At 37.3% G+C, this 17583-nt stretch overlaps 1 protein-coding gene across 1 annotated transcript in view; it reads right to left on the reverse strand.

Moving 5' to 3' along the window:
* The window catches only part of hibch (3-hydroxyisobutyryl-CoA hydrolase), a 32832-nt gene that overhangs the window by 12587 nt on the left and 2662 nt on the right, over nucleotides 1–17583 (reverse strand). The window contains exons 3-7 of the mRNA XM_051958881.1: nucleotides 16765–16896; nucleotides 15552–15636; nucleotides 15365–15445; nucleotides 15139–15191; nucleotides 269–347 (exon numbers count right to left, since the gene is read on the reverse strand). Of these exons, the coding sequence (XP_051814841.1) occupies nucleotides 269–347; nucleotides 15139–15191; nucleotides 15365–15445; nucleotides 15552–15636; nucleotides 16765–16896 (430 nt within the window). The remainder of the gene's footprint in view (nucleotides 1–268; nucleotides 348–15138; nucleotides 15192–15364; nucleotides 15446–15551; nucleotides 15637–16764; nucleotides 16897–17583) is intronic.

Below are 17583 nucleotides of genomic sequence, written 5' to 3' on the forward strand. Positions count from 1 at the left end.
AGGACAAAATTATCCACTCTATCTAGCACTGCACTGAATACAAGTCAGCTAACCCTTGTGAATTTTCCCCAGCTTCCCATGCTGACAGACCTTCTGTCGCTTAGTGCATGTGAACTGGGTCCAGCTGGGTCTGCAACTGAAATCATTGCTCCTACATAATTAATGGTCTAGATACCAGCTCACACTGATGTGGGCCAACCAGTGTCTCTGCCACCCAACCCTCCCTCCTCCAACAGAGACAGGAGACAGTGCAGCTGGACAGTCTTACCGATGGCAGTCTCTGGCATGGCAAACAGCGTCTTCTCAGTGGCCACTCGAAACTGCCCGTGAACTGAGAGACCTACACCCTGCAGGTGGAGGAGAACAAGGGTTACAAAAAGAAAAACAGAATCCATCAATCTTTAGATGAGGTGAGCAGGAAACAGAGGTCCAGTCCAGGCAAAGAGAATATACAGAGGGGGAAACAGGGTCATGGAGAAAACATTAATAACTGTCACTTCTACAGAGAGCTGCAGTTTGAGATCAAAAATGAACCGAGTGAAAAAAGTAAACCAGGTTGATATATGAACAACATACAACATGCGTGACAAAACAACTGGAAAATGGAATGCTGCAGGGTATTTTATTTGGTCAAAAACGTTCAATTTAGAGTCGTTAAATTCTCCCTGTCCTTATTAAAAATAGGTCTTTAAATGAATTAATAAATATCAACACTGACTTAAATGAATCGTTTTTTGTGTTACATTTTTCACGTAGTCCTAGCTAAGCTTAGCATAACGACTGGGGAAAGGCGACAGATAGCCTGGCTGTGCCGAAGGTTACAAAGTTCAACAATTAACTCTTCAAATTATGTTCATTTAATCCAGGTAAAGATAGAAGAGTCAAAATTACACACTAAATACAATTTCTGCGATCTTTAAGTCCAACTAAATTTTCATCTAAAAACAGCAAACAGATCTACTCAAATAGTGCCAGCATTAGCTTTGTCTACAATTAGGGATGACGAACTATTGTTTCAGGTAAACCTATATACAGTACATCCATTCTACCTGCTTGACAAAGTTCTGCAAGAATTTAGTTGCTAGCTCTAGTTCGCTACAAGAAAAATTCCCTAAAAAAAAAGTTCACACATCAGGAAATGAACAATTATAGATTTAAAAAAAAATCTGATATACATAAGGCTTAAAAAGAAGAGAAGTTACATCAAATCCATTATGGCTAAATGAACTTGTCGTTCCATCTGAAGACTTAAATAGCCTTCATGGTCCCACTTCTCTAATCTGAAACAGTAACTTAAAAACGGCTGAAAAACGAGGTTTTGCCTGCCGCCACTGGTTTAGGTTTTCATCTTGCTGCAGTAATATGATATAAAAGAGCACTTAGAGGCCAATCCCTGCCCACTGGCCCTTAAAAATGAAGTCACCCTGTGGGAGCTGTGGAGTGCAGCAGCATTAAGGAAAGGATATAAACAAACAGGCACCTGTCACAATGGATCTGTCTTCAAATCTATAGAAGGGAAGCTTTGCTTAAAGGTAAAGACTGACTAGCTACAGCATCAGTTAGTGTGTTAGCACCGAATCACTGGTATTGAATAACAACCAAAACAAATGGATGCAGAGTATGACATTCATTTTGTGCTGTGGGGCTGTAAAACAAAACCACCTTCACTGCAGCTAACAAGCCAGGCTGAACCTGTATTGATCTTCTTATGGGGAAATAAGTTTCAGTATCAGCTGCAACAGCATTATCAAGGTAAGACAAAACAAAACAACATCACAGGGAAAAAATGTTCCATAGAAGTTTATCTTAAAATGTTTTCAAGGCTGCTGGCTGAGTGGGTGAGCCATGAAAGAGGAAGATGCAGTAGAAAAGAAGTGAAACTCCGCTATGTACGATGTGTTCAAAAATATGTTTAAGGACAAAAACAAGCAATCATGACACTCAGAAGTGCAACTGGGTAGCAGTGAATGAGACAGGGTAAAGCTTTGCAAGTTTCTGTAGGAATAGGGCTGCTTCTAATGGTCATTAGGAAATCTTCATTTTTCTGTTGAAATAATGACCAATCTAATCCAGCAGTTCTCAAATGGGGGTATGAGTACCCCTGGGGGTACTTGAAGGTATGCCAGGGGGTACATGAAATTAAAAAAAATTAAAAATTAAAAACTAGCAACAATTCAAAAATCCTTTCTAAAATATATTTATTCAATAATTCTTCAACAAAATACGAATGAAAGTTCATAAACTGAATTTCATATCAAGTAGACCATTCTATTTTATTACCATAAACCCAGTTTATGGAAGAGTTTAGACGAAAGAATACATTTTTTAAAATTCTGCTGAACCACGGTTCAAAAGCAATGTCTGATTTTCACTGGTTAATTTTCATAGAATTTTTTTTAAACTTTTGTCAGAGTCAAATTATTTCTGTGACCATTGTGGGGTTTTCTTTCATTAACCGAGGGGTACCAATAATTTGGTCTATGTGTGTAAGAGGACACTTTATGTTTATGATTATTTCTGTGTAGAAATCTTTATTTACAGTTAAATCAATTAGTTATTTTTCAACAAGTTTTTAGTTCTTTTTCTCCAAGTAGTTGAAAAAAAGACCACTACAAATTAGCATTTTTTTTTACATCGATATAAAATTTAATATACCAGAAACTGATGACATAGTGCTGTATTTTATGTTTGTCTCTTTTTGTTAGCCAAAAATGCGTTGTCTTGGTTGGGGGGTACTTGAATGAAAAATAGTACAGTGGGGGTAGTAACTGAAAAAAGGTTGAGGATCAATAACCTAATCAATCAATAACCTCCTTTGTCTTTGGACAGCAGTTCAAAATGTCAAAATATTCAAATAACAATGCTATAACACAGAAGAAAAGCAGCAAATCTCCACATTTTGAAGCTCAAAACATCAAAACATTTTCGCATCTTTTACCTAGATATAATTAGTTACTAAAATTTTGGATGAATTTTCTTTTACCTAATCATTAAATTACTTTGAGCTCAATTTATCCACATGACAAATCATTTTATATGGTGCACTGTGAAGTTACACAAAGGATATCACCTGCTGAGCGATGAATCATAGGCAAACAACCATTAATGACTGATTAAAGTCGACAAGCTGTCTTCACCTTGCTCTTAGTGAACACCAAGAGACGAGTGGAGTCAGAGAGCAGTGCTGCTGGCTTTGCCTTTGGGCTGTGAGACAAATGACTACAGAGGATTAAAAATATCTGATCACTGGAGACTAAACAGACCTCTGCCAAGTTGTCCTCTGAAAGAACCAGATCCCAGTACTAAAAAAAAAAACAAGAGGGACACAGACCTTCTTTAAAAGTCTGTATTCGATTCATACGGACATTTTTTTGGTAATTTCTGTCTGAAATCATTCACTCTTTCCTTTGTTTTCTATTTTTATACAAAAAACACTGAAATTCAATTGTTTGATGCTTATGAATTTCAATTGTTTTGTTTAATCACTGATGGCGGTATCTGTACCGCACTTTGTAAAATTTAGCAAAAAGGACTGCAAAAGTACTGACATCTCATTGTGCTAGTGGCAGCACAGACACATTTTGACTTAAAATACAAAAAAAGCCAAAAATGTAAGGTACTTGCAGTCTCTAAATGCCCTATCCACCAGTAGCCTCAACGAGCCAATCCGAATATTTAGCTCGGTTCTTCGCTCATCTCCCCACCGTCAGACGTTACGAACTGTCCGAATATTTGGATATTCGGCATTAATCGGGGCCAAATATCCGGAGCCCAGAAACTGCTATTCGGGCCAGCCCTACAAATTTGTGCAATGATGGATGTGGCCAAAATAGTGATGGTGCTAACTTTCCCAACAGGCTCCATGTCACCTGGAAGGAGCAACCTATCAAGTAGAATGGAAACAGACCAGAGTGCAGGATCTGAGATACCTAGTCCTATAACGGTGAAGAGGATCTGGTTCACAGTGCCAAATCCAGCAGAGTGGTCTAGGAGTAAGCATTACAGAGGGTCTAGCTAAAAGGCTATTCAGATATGTTTTATAGTTGTCTGTCTCACCCGTCTCCGATGGAAGATATACACTCAGCATTAATTAAATCTACACGAATGGCATAATGGCTTGTGTTAATTAAGCTACATGCTTTTGAGCAAGAACCTAATTGTATTTTTTACACAGTCTGTTTCCTTGCATGTTCCATGTATGAAATGTAGAGGCTAATTACAAACATAGCTACTGTTATTTTACCTATTGGTTTGTTGACTTGTGCACTGTTTTAATATGAAAACTTTGAGCATTTTGCTTAAAAATTAAAATCTATTAATCAGAAACTGAGTAATTCATTGAATTAATCATTTAATTTTAGAATCCTGGTTGGTTTCTGGGTATCTCTGTATTTGTAGTACAAGTCCATATGGGCAAAATAACTGATCTCTGCTCTAGGGCCCCTCAGAAGGTTAATCGAACCATGGTGGTCAAGCAAAACAATGTTTTGTTTAAGCTTTCATTCAAAAACAGCACACAAAAAAAAAAAAACATGGCCATCAGCATCTTGGTCTTCTAATCAAGTGACAATATCAGGACAAAAGAGTGGACCTGATGATGAGCAAGGTGTGAATCTAAATGAAAAACCCAGGACAACATGAATGCCCTCAAGGCAGCAACTTGTCAGTCACCAGGTAGCCCCACCCTAAACATATCCCGTTTTATTGAGTATTTTACTGCAAATGGGACCATAATTTACAAAATAAACCTCATGCTGTACTGAAAGAGGCTTAAAACTATTGAGACCATAAACCCTTTAGCACAATGTTTTTTTTAAGGTAACTAATCAAGTAAGGAAAAACTATTTTTTTCATGGACTTCTATGCAATCTCCCCGCTGTTTGCAACCAGAGCAGTCGCCCTCTGGTGGCTATCACAAACAATTTAAGTTTAAGGCACTGTAAGGTCTTCCCTAATTATTTTAATTATTTTAACCCTTTAACGCTGATCACTGCAAATGACATCATACTGCTTGCATTTAGACTGCAGCCAAGACAGCATACACATTCCTCCAATGTTGGTTTGTGCATATTCAATATGTATCTAGGAACCTTTTGCAAGCACTGGGATCTCATAGGACCAGTCGGCGTGGGACCTATGTTTTTATGTATCTGTTATTATTTGATATCCATTTTATGTGCTATAGACAAATGAATAATCTCTACTGAATTTAGTATCAACTTGAAAGCAAAAATCACAAATAATGACTTTGTTTCATATAATTGTAAATAAATTCAGGCATCAAGGGGTTAATAACTACATTAATTAACTAAATAATGTTGAGAGGGGAACATGAGACTTTCTTCAAAAAATGTATTTGTGTTTCTGGCACTGTATTTGGTTACATTTCTTTTTATTGACTTGTATTTTATCTGCTCCATTTTGAGATTATGATTCCAATTATTTACTTACCTGACTTAAAATTCTTCATTTCTACATTTGTTTACTTAACTGTTATTTACTTGCTAATTTTTATTAACTGATTTTATTTATTTATTTCATTATTTTCTCTCTTATTTTTGTTATGCTAAGAAATTCTTGACCAATATATAATGAGTTACGATAGTGTTTGCATATATGTGCTCTGTAGTTAATTTACAAAAATCTGACAAAGATATTGTTGGAAAAAAAATATAATTTGGTAAAAATAAAATTATGAACTTCAGATGAAAATAGGGAGACATCACAGAATATACAAATGAACTGAGTTTTAATAAGGTATTAAATGATTTCACAGATTGCATTTTAACAAAATATCAGGTGTTCTTGCCTGCATCTATTATTAGACAGAATGAGTCATGGCGAATGGAGTGCCCTTGAAATATAAGATACATGAACCTTCTAAATCGTAGCAGCCACTTTCGGCCAACTGCAGAAATAACACCCTGAAAATAACAGTGGAAAACTCTTTAAAATCAGACAACTGAATGCCCCCAATGGAATGAGGGAGCGTTTAATCTCACATTACTCAAGATTCGCTATAAAAGTAGTGGAATATAGTTAAGTGGTGGTGTAGTACCAACAAGCACCATATAAGAGCACGTCTCCAGATCCTGCTGTAAACAGTGGAAATTTGCAAAAGTGTGCAGACTAGAATGTTTATGACTCACACTTACAAACAGAATAGGCTGCATAATTTACAACGTGGCTGGGAAAGTTTACACTGCCAAATAATGTGGAGGTATTCACACGGCTCTCATGCTGTATTTAATATATCAAATATTGACAGAAGAGGTGGGACCAAACCCATTAAAAGCCGTTTTCTCGGTAGAGTAGCTGTGTTACTTGGTACCTCTCCCTAATATTGCTTTAGCATTTGCAGAGCAATAAAACTTTGCATAATCAAAAGTTCATATCTGGAAAGCCTCGTGTGAATTGTGCAGAAGCTTACAGTTGGTGTAAAGAATCCAAGTGACACATAACAGTTATACACACTTCAAAAGAAATTGATGTCTGTTTGAAAATGCCCAACAGTTGCATTACTTTCCACATCACTCTTGCACAAAGTATTCCCTTTCAAAACAAGCACTGCACACACACTGGAAGATGAAAAACAAAATGCAGGCATCAAAGTGTGTCCTGCTGTCCTTTTGGCATGCACCACTGTCTTCTCATCCAACAATGTGGACATCAGCAGAAAAGAACTCTGCTTAGACATATTTTATCTGGATAAATATCCTTAAAAAGAGCAGCAACCACTTAAAAACAGTGTGTTGTGAATGGGTTTTCTGACAATGTAAACATTTGAGAGCTTGAGCACAAACTGAGACGCACAGATTAAAAACACTCAAGCATTCATAGACATTAATTCGAGGGATTTTACACTTGCAGAGCCATGAATGACGTGCATGACGTCCTTTTGAAGACTGTGTGTGTGTTTGACTTGTTAATGACATGCCTCTACTCCCTGGTGGTTTGTTATCACTAATGTAAGAAGAGTCGTTCTATGTGGGAGTCCTGCACTGAGCTCAGATCTGGGAAGAGGGATTCCAGTGCCTCTTGAACTTTTCCATATATAGAACTGGCCTGTTCCCACCCAGTATGCACATTAACAGCGATCGCCCCGAGGATGAACATTGGTGCCCTCTCTGTACTGACATGACAGACAGAAGAGGTACACTTCAAATCACTTTATTCCCAGAGCCACAGGTCCATGGATAAAAAGAACAGAAAATACTATAAAATAAGTGCAATGAGCAGTGTAAATGATTCGACAAACATCACAGGTTGTATGTGTCCTGTACTGGGAAAGAACTGACTTCCAAAACCATAAGGTGCGGTGTACGTCAGACCAATGCACTCAGCTGCATCCTTTGAATCTTTTCCAGCATTTTAATTTCATACTAATTTTTCAGTTTTGTTCTTAAGATTAGCTTCTGTATCTCTTGGAAAAGAAAATGGTGACTGGGGATATCATTATGATCACGGCTGTCAAAACAGGAAAAACAAGCAAACAAGATGATTTTTTTGGTTCCCAGCTTTGAGGATTCATCTCCCTGTGAGTTTCCATCTGTGGACTGTTTACTACATTGAAAATATGAACAAAACATTCTTTTTTTAAAAATTTCAGTATTTAGACTCCATTACAATAGAATACAGAACTAGCTAATCTATTTTTTTGAAGAAAAGTCTACCTAAGAATGGCAGAAAACAGTCCCTCTGCTGCCAGTGAAGTCCAAAGTTGAACTATTTAACATATTACTTGTCTTTCTAAATGAAAACTGGCTTGACTGATTTCAACTGACAGTGCACTACATGCCCAACACCAATACAATGCAAAATACTCAGATTCAGTCAAAGGTAAATAATATGTAAAGTAAATAAACAACAAAAGAGGTAATGAATTTGTTACTATATAATTGTTAATGTGTTTGTACACGTATTTATCCATTGTAGAATATGGAAGCATTTTAGGAGTTACTGTACTTTTAGGTGGGTCTACTGAGCAAAAAAAGCCCTTTTAGCAACCGTTCCAAATTTGAATCTGCTGTGGGTTCCAAAGCTTATATACAGTGCCTTGTGAAAGTATTCGGCCCCCTTGAACTTTTCAACCTTTCACCACATTTCAGGCTTCAAACATAAAGATATAAAATTTTAATTTTTTGTCAAGAATCAACAAGTGGGACACAATTGTGAAGTGGAACAAAATTTATTGGATATTTTATACTTTTTTAGCAAATAAAAACCTGAAAAGTGGGGCGTGCAATATTATTCGGCCCCCTTGCATTAATACTTTGTAGCGCCACCTTTTGCTGCAATTACAGCTGCAAGTCACTTGGGGTATGTCTCTATCAGTTTTGCACATCGAGAGACTGAAATTCTTGCCCATTCTTCCTTGCAAAACAGCTCGAGCTCAGTGAGGTTGGATGGAGAGCGTTTGTGAACAGCAGTCTTCAGCTCTGCCCACAGATTCTCGATTGGATTCAGGTCTGGACTTTGACTTGGCCATTCTAACACCTGGATACGTTTATTTGTGAACCATTCCATTGTAGATTTGGCTTTATGTTTTGGATCATTGTCCTGTTGGAAGATAAATCTCCGTCCCAGTCTCAGGTCTTTTGCAGACTCCAACAGGTTTTCTTCCAGAATGCTCCTGTATTTGGCTCCATTCATCTTCCCATCAATTTTAACCATCTTCCCTGTCCCTGCTGAAGAAAAGCAGGCCCAAACCATGAGGCTGCCACCACCATGTTTGACAGTGGGGATGGTGTGTTCAGGGTGATGAGCTGTGTTGCTTTTACGCCAAACATATCGTTTTACATTGTGGCCAAAAAGTTCGATTTTGGTTTCTTCTGACCAGAGCACCTTCTCCCACATGTTTGGTGTGTCTCCCAGGTGGTTTGTGGCAAACTTCAAACGAGACTTTTTATGGATATCTTTGAGAAATGGCTTTCTTCTTGCCACTCTTCCATAAAGGCCAGATTTGTGCAGTGTACGACTGATTGTTGTCCTATGGACAGACTCTCCCACCTCAGCTGTAGATCTCTGCAGTTCATCCAGAGTGATCATGGGCCTCTTGGCTGCATCTCTGATCAGTCTTCTCCTTGTTCGAGGTGAAAGTTTAGAGGGACGGCCGGGTCTTGGTATCTGCAGTGGTCTGATACTCCTTCCATTTCAATATGATTGCTTGTACAGTACTCCTTGAGATGTTTAAAGCTTGGAAAATCTTTTTGTATCCAAATCTGGCTTTAAACTTCTCCACAACAGTATCTCGGACCTGCCTGGTGTGTTCCTTGGTCTTCATGATGCTCTCTGCACTTTAAACAGAACCCTGAGACTATCACAGAGCAGGTGCATTTATACGGAGACTTGATTACACACAGGTGGATTCTATTTATCATCATCAGTCATTTAGGACAACATTGGATCATTCAGAGATCCTCACTGAACTTCTGGAGTGAGTTTGCTGCACTGAAAGTAAAGGGGCCGAATAATATTGCACACCCCACTTTTCAGTTTTTTATTTATTAAAAAAAGTTTAAAATATCCAATAAATTTTGTTCCACTTCATGATTGTGTCCCACTTGTTGTTGATTCTTGACAAAAAATTAAAATTTTATATCTTTGTTTGAAGCCTGAAATGTGACGAAAGGTTGAAAAGTTCAAGGGGGCCGAATACTTTCACAAGGCACTGTATATATATATATATATATATATATATATATGCAACAATTTTAAAAAGGCAAAAAAGTATCCTATTGTGACCCTCAAATCTTGGGCAGGTGTAATTGCTCACAAAGCTTTTTAATTTCAAAAAAGAAAATCATCTCTGCCAGTGCATACCTCATCTGGTTTCAGGACCTTCTTGCAGAAGATAAAGGTGAAAGAGATAAAGAACGATGTAAAGCAGTTAAACATTGTTCCCAGTCGAGTCATAGCTTTTTAAGGTTCAAACAGTCCCAGGAAGAATAGAGCCTGGAGTTTTTGATTTCATTTTACAGTTGATGCACATATCTGAGGTCTTATTATTAAAATCAATATTGGTTTCTTCATTATAATAAAATCAGTTTGTACAGCATGAGACATAAGAACTTTTGGTGAAGAATTTCTCCCAGAAATGCTTCCTGGTGCAGTTGACTTGTTTCCAGCTGTTACAAGCATCAAGGCGGTGCAGCTCATGTATTAGAATATATTCATGTTTTAATGCTATTTATCGGTTTGTGTTATTATTAAGGTTGATGCTACAGGTACGGACCGTACCCGTAGCATCTGTACTAGAGGTACGGACCCGTTAAGGTCACTGAAGAGCTGGCGCCGGTTAACTACTATTTGCTGCACATTACAGGCAGTTTATATGAATGACTTTGACGGCGAACATTGTATAATTTAACCAAAAATACACCGTCTCCTCTCACACTTTAGACATTGCAGTTTTTACGCTTTTAGACGCCGTGTCTAAATTGTTTGAAGTCCAGTTCCTATTAATTAGTTTACCGCGTTCAGTGGTGGAAGCGGCTGACGAACTCCATTGCAAATGTTCCCATTTAATTTCGGACGCTAATTTACAAGATAAAGTTAAGGATGTCGAATATGAAACAAATACTCATGAATGGCGAGAAGCAGCTCTTTAATTCGGCATGAATTTAAAAAACCCACAAACTCGATTTACTGTGATATTGTGAAATTTGTTTGTGGTTATGTAACTTAGCCATTCAACAGAGTCCGCTAACATTAAAGTGACTGACGTGCAGTGTCTGTGTTGACAGACGTAGAAAATACGTCAGGGTTTTGTTTAGGTTGTTAGGTCACAACCAATCTGGCCTTTATGGAAGAGTGGCAAGAAGAAAGCCATTTCTCAAAGATATCCATAAAAAGTCTCGTTTAAAGTTTGCCACAAGCCACCTGGGAGACACACCAAACATGTGGAAGAAGGTGCTCTGGTCAGAAGAAACCAAAATCGAACTTTTTGGCCACAATGCAAAACGATATGTTTGGCGTAAAAGCAGCACAGCTCATCACCCTGAACACACCATCCCCACTGTCAAACATGGTGGTGGCAGCCTCATGGTTTGGGCCTGCTTTTCTTCAGCAGGGACAGGGAAGATGGTTAAAATTGATGGGAAGATGAATGGAGCCAAATACAGGACCATTCTGGAAGAAAACCTGTTGGAGTCTGCAAAAGACCTGAGACTGGGACGGAGATTTATCTTCCAACAGGACAATGATCCAAAACATAAAGCCAAATCTACAATGGAATGGTTCACAAATAAACGTATCCAGGTGTTAGAATGGCCAAGTCAAAGTCCAGACCTGAATCCAATCGAGAATCTGTGGGCAGAGCTGAAGACTGCTGTTCACAAACGCTCTCCATCCAACCTCACTGAGCTCGAGCTGTTTTGCAAGGAAGAATGGGCAAGAATTTCAGTCTCTCGATGTGCAAAACTGATAGAGACATACCCCAAGCGACTTGCAGCTGTAATTGCAGCAAAAGGTGGCGCTACAAAGTATTAATGCAAGAGAGAGAGAGCAGTTCAATCATTCTAAGATAAATGTAACATTATTTTTTCTTTTAAGTAGAAAGGCATATATTTTTAAGAAAATACATTTTAATTTTCTATTCTAATTATTTTGCTGATATATTAAATTCAGCCTATTTTATGTTTTATGAGTAACACTTGTGGAACTCACATCTGACTGTGTTCTGCAAAATAACCTGTTGGAACACCTAAATGACAACAGAAGTCCAGGAGAGGGCAATGTTTTCATGTACCTGGTCAGGTTATTCTTTATCTGCTTACATACAGGAATCAAAACGGTGACATTTGTTGAAAGATTAGGGACAATAAAAGTGTGTAAGTCAGTGCAAAGATATACATTTAGCAGATTAAACTAGAGTTTTCTTTTACTAATTAACTTGCAAGTATTGGTGAACAGAAGCAACGATTTTGAGGCAAACTAAAGATTTAAATTGTGTATGATAAATATTTTTTATCACATTAGACATGCACTCATGTTATTTGAGGCAAACAACGTAAAGCAGCCTCTAGGTTGGGCTTTGCGGGGTCTTCAGCCGCAGCATACCAGAACTGCTTTGAATATTTTTTTTTTCCCCTTGATAAATAAAATCATTTAAAAACTGCATTTTGTGTTTCCTTTGGCTATCTTTGTCTGATATTTACATTTGTTTGATGATCATTAAAGTGGGGAAAATATTTTTAAAAAACTAAGAATTTGTTTTTCACAGAACTGTAAAATTATTAATAGATTTTTGCCACCTTCAATCTTTATTCAATAATATGCAAATCAAATTTACAGTGAGTAAACAAACACTGAAAGTGTGCCGAATGTCATTATTTGAATTAGAATTTTGTTGTGAGGATAACTAATGGTGCACAAATTAACATTCTAAACTCCTCCCATAGGTATCAAATAATTCATTCATAAATTTAGACCTAATCATGTGGCCAGCCTTCTTTTGTCCAGCTTTTATCCTTGATGAAGAGAAGCAGTGTTCAACTACAGCACGCCACACATCAAGTGTAGATATAACACAACTGAGCCATGGTCTTCAAAAACATCGTCCACCCTTTTACTACAGCCTCGACCTTTCCTATATGTTTTGTTCTTCTTTGTCCTCTATTACATCATCTGCCATCCGACAGTACCATGCTGACTGCTGTCAATTTATTTCTTCAGACAAAACATATTGTACAGATTGCACGAACTTTAAATAACTTATGTCAAGGTAGGAGAAAACCATGCATTAAATAAATCATTGGCCCAATATGTACACAGACAGCATGCAATCAGAATGTACATGGATTACTAGAAAATGACAGATTTGTTAAAACAGCCCTAATACCAACACTATGCAAGTATGAGCTTTGATCAGGGTTAAGCGTCAATGACTTAAAAGCCCATCAAAAACAACAAACATGAGCATGAAGCATAAACGAACCCAACCTAAATGCAAAGCCAGATGGAATTCACAGTTTCCAGATATTAACTGGAAAAAAACATGGATGATGCCATTCAATTACTGCATAAACAACAAAATTAGAGAAATTCATTTTAAAATTATACATAGATATTACCCAACAAATGAAATGATATCAAAGTTCACTGACATTGACTCAAACTGTTGTTTTTGCTTGTTAGCCATAGAAAATATCATCCACCTCTTTTTTAATTGTACTAATACAGCTAAATTATGGCGAAATATTGAATCTTATCACTTAAATTCGCAAAATCAATAAATATTACCTTTAAACACATTTTAACTTATTTTCACCACAAAAATAGAAAGATTTCTAAAATAGTAAATGCGTTTATATTACATGGAAAATATCACATTCATAAAGCAAAGTTTTCAAACTCAAAACCAATATTTACTGCATTTTTTGACTGACAAATTACTTTGACTCACTGAAATGTATAAACAAAAGATCCACTGACGTGTAATATTTTTGAAGAAATTATGTAAATCTGTTTGTATTCTCCTGTTTGTTTACCATTGTCATATTTGTCTTCTGATTTATTTATTTTTATTAGTATCCCCCCCCCCCCCCCCCCCCCCCCCCTTTCTTTTTCCCGTTTGAGTTTATGGTTTTTTTTCTTGTTTCCTTATTGGTAATGTTAAAACGAAATGAAGTCTATGTATGTGTAAATATATCCCACTGTAAATAATGTATATATGCACAATAAATAAAAAAAATGAGCATGAAGCATAAAAAGCAGCAGTCTAACCAGAGTATAAAACAAAAACTAACTTTGTTTGAAACCACAAGAACAGGCACGTCACAGCTAGCCATGAGTTAGAGTCTCATTTTAATACAGTACCTTCTCCTAACAAACAACAACAAACATAATTAAGTCAATAAATGCTAACACAGCCAAGAGATCAAATATTTACACTATCGTTCAAAAGTTTGGAGTCACTAAGACATGTCCTTATTGTTGAAAAAAAATCCCACTTTTTTTCCAATGAACATTAAATGAATCAGAAATCCAGTCTAAACTTTGTTAATGTGGTAAATGACTATTTTAGCTTTAAACGGCTGATTTTTAATGGAATATCTCCATAGGGGTACAGAGGAACATTTCCAGCAACCATCACTCCTGTGTTCTAATGCTACATTGTGCTAGCTAATGGTGTTGAAAGGCCACTTGATGATTAGAAAACTCTTATGCAATTATGTTAGCACATGAATGCATGTGTCAGTTTTCATGGAAAACATGAAATTGCCTCGGTGACCCCAAACTTTTGAACGGTAGTGTCTCTCACATAATGTACAAAGTAGTGAAAAAAACCCTGTGCAATGTCAATTAAAAATTAAATGATTTCAAATAGCATCACCTTGCAGTAATTAGATTACTTCCAAGTTGAATGGCAGAATATTTGCTGTCATTTCGATATAAAAATTAACAGATTTACCATATTAAAACCAGAATATTTATTAGGGTTTTTGTTGTGCAAAAGCAAGCACACACACACACACACACACACACACACACACACACACACACACACACACACACACACACACACACACACACACACACACACACACACACACACACACACACACACACACACACACACACACACACACACACACACACACACACACACACACGATGAGTAATGAGCCAGCAGACACTGGTGGCTGTGAGTGATCTTGGTCACACCTCAGGAAAATCATGGCCAAGGTCACAACAGAGAAGATTAAAAAAAAACAACTCATCCAAAAAGCCAGACATCTTGTCTTACCAGTTCACTAAAACAATATAAAAAAAAAAAAATAAAATCACAGAGCAGGTTCATTCTGTGACAAAAAAAAAAAAAAAAAAAAAAAACGCATTTGTATAACTCGCACGTTATCACACTTGTGGGGGAAAGGGAACAGTTCAAACTCCAACCATATCTGACACCTGGAGGGAAAAACCAGTGGCAGCAACAATGCTTTGTCACTTCACATTCCATCCAATCAGAGGCCACCTTGCCACCGGCAGCAGGTAACAGTGGCAGATAGTTTTCTACTGACACCTACTGCCAAAACTTAATATCACATCAGACTGAAAGAACACTACTAATCATGCCTCACAATATGCTAACTGTGACCTAAAACCTTATAAAACAAGATGAGAAATCATACTCACCCCTCCCATTGTTATACCGTGAATAAGGGCAATATAGGGCTTCCTGTATGCTCCTTGAAAAATGAAATAAAATGTTTAAGAACACAAAGGAATACTAAATAAAACCATGAAAATTGGTGTAGAAGAGGCCTGGGTGTTTGGAATTATCTAATGTAGGACTATGAGTAAATGAATACCAATAGAGGACACAAATAATTGTTAGAATGATTGTAATTATAAAGCATACCGATAGTGTTGTTTAGAATGTATTCCTCACGAAAGAAGTCCTGTGCAAAAGAGTCACCGGCCTTCCCTGCTTCTGTGACCGCTTAAAGGGAGAAATGGATAACAAAACCATAATGAGCTAACATATTCCTTTTACAATCACGCCAATAAAACTTCTCCAGACCCCAGTGATTGAACCTAGCACTTACCTCTGATGTCCCCACCGGCACAAAAAGCTTTTCCACCCGCTCCTTTAATAATCACAATGTCAGTTTCATTGTCCTTTTCCCATTCCTAAAACACCCAAAAAAGGAAAAACAGCAGATAATTCATAGCAAATTTGCAAGTTATTTTTTTTCAATTACATAAAAACTTCTTTTTCACAAACTCTTAGGTCTTGAACAGGTTCATGAGCAAATATGTTTTACTCTAAACATCATCAAGACTTTGACAAAGTCAAACTAAAGGCCGATTCATGCTTTCCTCATCTGCAAGGGCACATACGTAAAATTACATAAACTTGTGTAAATGTAATCATCCACTCAAGGCCCTGAGGGCCCAAGTGGTCCATCTGTGTGCAGCCCAAAATTTGTGACTGTAGAGACTGCACATGTGCCAGAAAAACAAGTGGTGCTTAAAATGAATGTTTAGTGTGTGGAGGGAACATACACTACCGTTCAAACGTTTGGGGTCATCGAGGAATTTTAAGTTTTCCATAACTCACTTTTATTCATATGCCAACATCATTGCACAAGGGTTTTCTAATAATCAATTAGCCTTTCAACACCATTAGCTAACACAATGTAGCATTAGAACACAGGAGTGATGGTTGCTGGAAATGTTCCTCTGTACCCCTATGGAGGTATTCCATTAAAAATCAGCCGTTTCCAGCTACAATAGTCATTTACCACATTAACAATGTCAAGACTGGAGTTCTGATTCATTTAATGTCTTCATTGAAAATAAAATGCTTTTCGTTCAAAAATAAGGACATTTCTAAGTGGCATCTAACTATTGAACAGTAGTTTATGTGAAGGTCATCTGTCATTCACATGTTTAGAACTAACCATTAAAAGAGTTGTAATTGAAGTAGTCGCTGGACTTTAAAGAAGCCTTCATTTATATTTGCTTTCCACTGACAGAGCCCAGACACAGCACAAAGTCCACATTTCTTCTGAAATCCTAAGTTCAGACATTGTGCTGAACACGTCAGGAATAATCACTGACACAGCGCTACAGGGTTCAAGATGAGGGGGAATGCAAACATCCACATAGCAGAACACTGTGGTATTAATGTAGAATGAAAGTAGTTGCATGCGTGTTGACAGTCCATTTGTGGACCTGTGCACATGGACGTGGAAATCATGAATTGGCCATTTTCTATCCTTACTACAGATTGCACTTACAAGGCTTTTTACACACCTTGAGCTGGGGATAGATTTGTCGGATCATGGTGAAGTTGAGGGCATTTAGGACTTTGGGTCTGTTCAAGGTGATCACACCAGCTCTGCCCACTTTCTCCAGGAGAACCTCTGGATCTGCATGACTCGACATCTGATGTGAAGCAAACAACGAGACACTTCTGTATAAATATGTACAACACATCCGACAATAACTCAAAATAAGCTGTAGAATTATAACAGATATAAGTAATAAAGTGAACAAAGTGTCACCACTTTAACTGTCAAAGTCATATCGAGCAATACACAAACTAGAGAACAACTACACTAAATGAACTGAAAAATCTATTAAATTCGAACTAAATTAGAAATTAAATTAGAACAGAACTTTCTATACTTTTTGAAAGTATGGTTAGTCTTACTGCAAAAATAAAACCACTATCAGCACACAACATTTTAAGCCAGTTAAACAAACAAAACCGATTCAGTAACTGTCAGGTGGAATCCATGTCTTGTAATTTGGTACGGCCTCTTTAAAAATTAACAAATTAGGCTCAAACAAAGAGACCGGCAACATATAAACTGGACACAGACACGGCGAGTGAGTTGGTGAAGGAATAAAAAAAAACAGCTTTATTTATGAATAATCCAACTAATCAGGGTAGAAATAACGGTGAAAGGAAAAGGGCTGTAGCTGCTGGCCAAAAGAAACAAAAGAGGGGCTAACCCAGCAATGAGCCCTCGGACCAGTCACCACCCCTAACTAAACTGCCTAACCAAAAATAACTGCTACGAAAGGAAAGAGCACTACCAGCAACTACAACCAAACTAAAACAACAAA

Source organism: Acanthochromis polyacanthus, chromosome 14, assembly GCF_021347895.1.
Source record: "Acanthochromis polyacanthus isolate Apoly-LR-REF ecotype Palm Island chromosome 14, KAUST_Apoly_ChrSc, whole genome shotgun sequence".
Taxonomy (NCBI): Eukaryota; Metazoa; Chordata; class Actinopteri; family Pomacentridae; genus Acanthochromis; species Acanthochromis polyacanthus.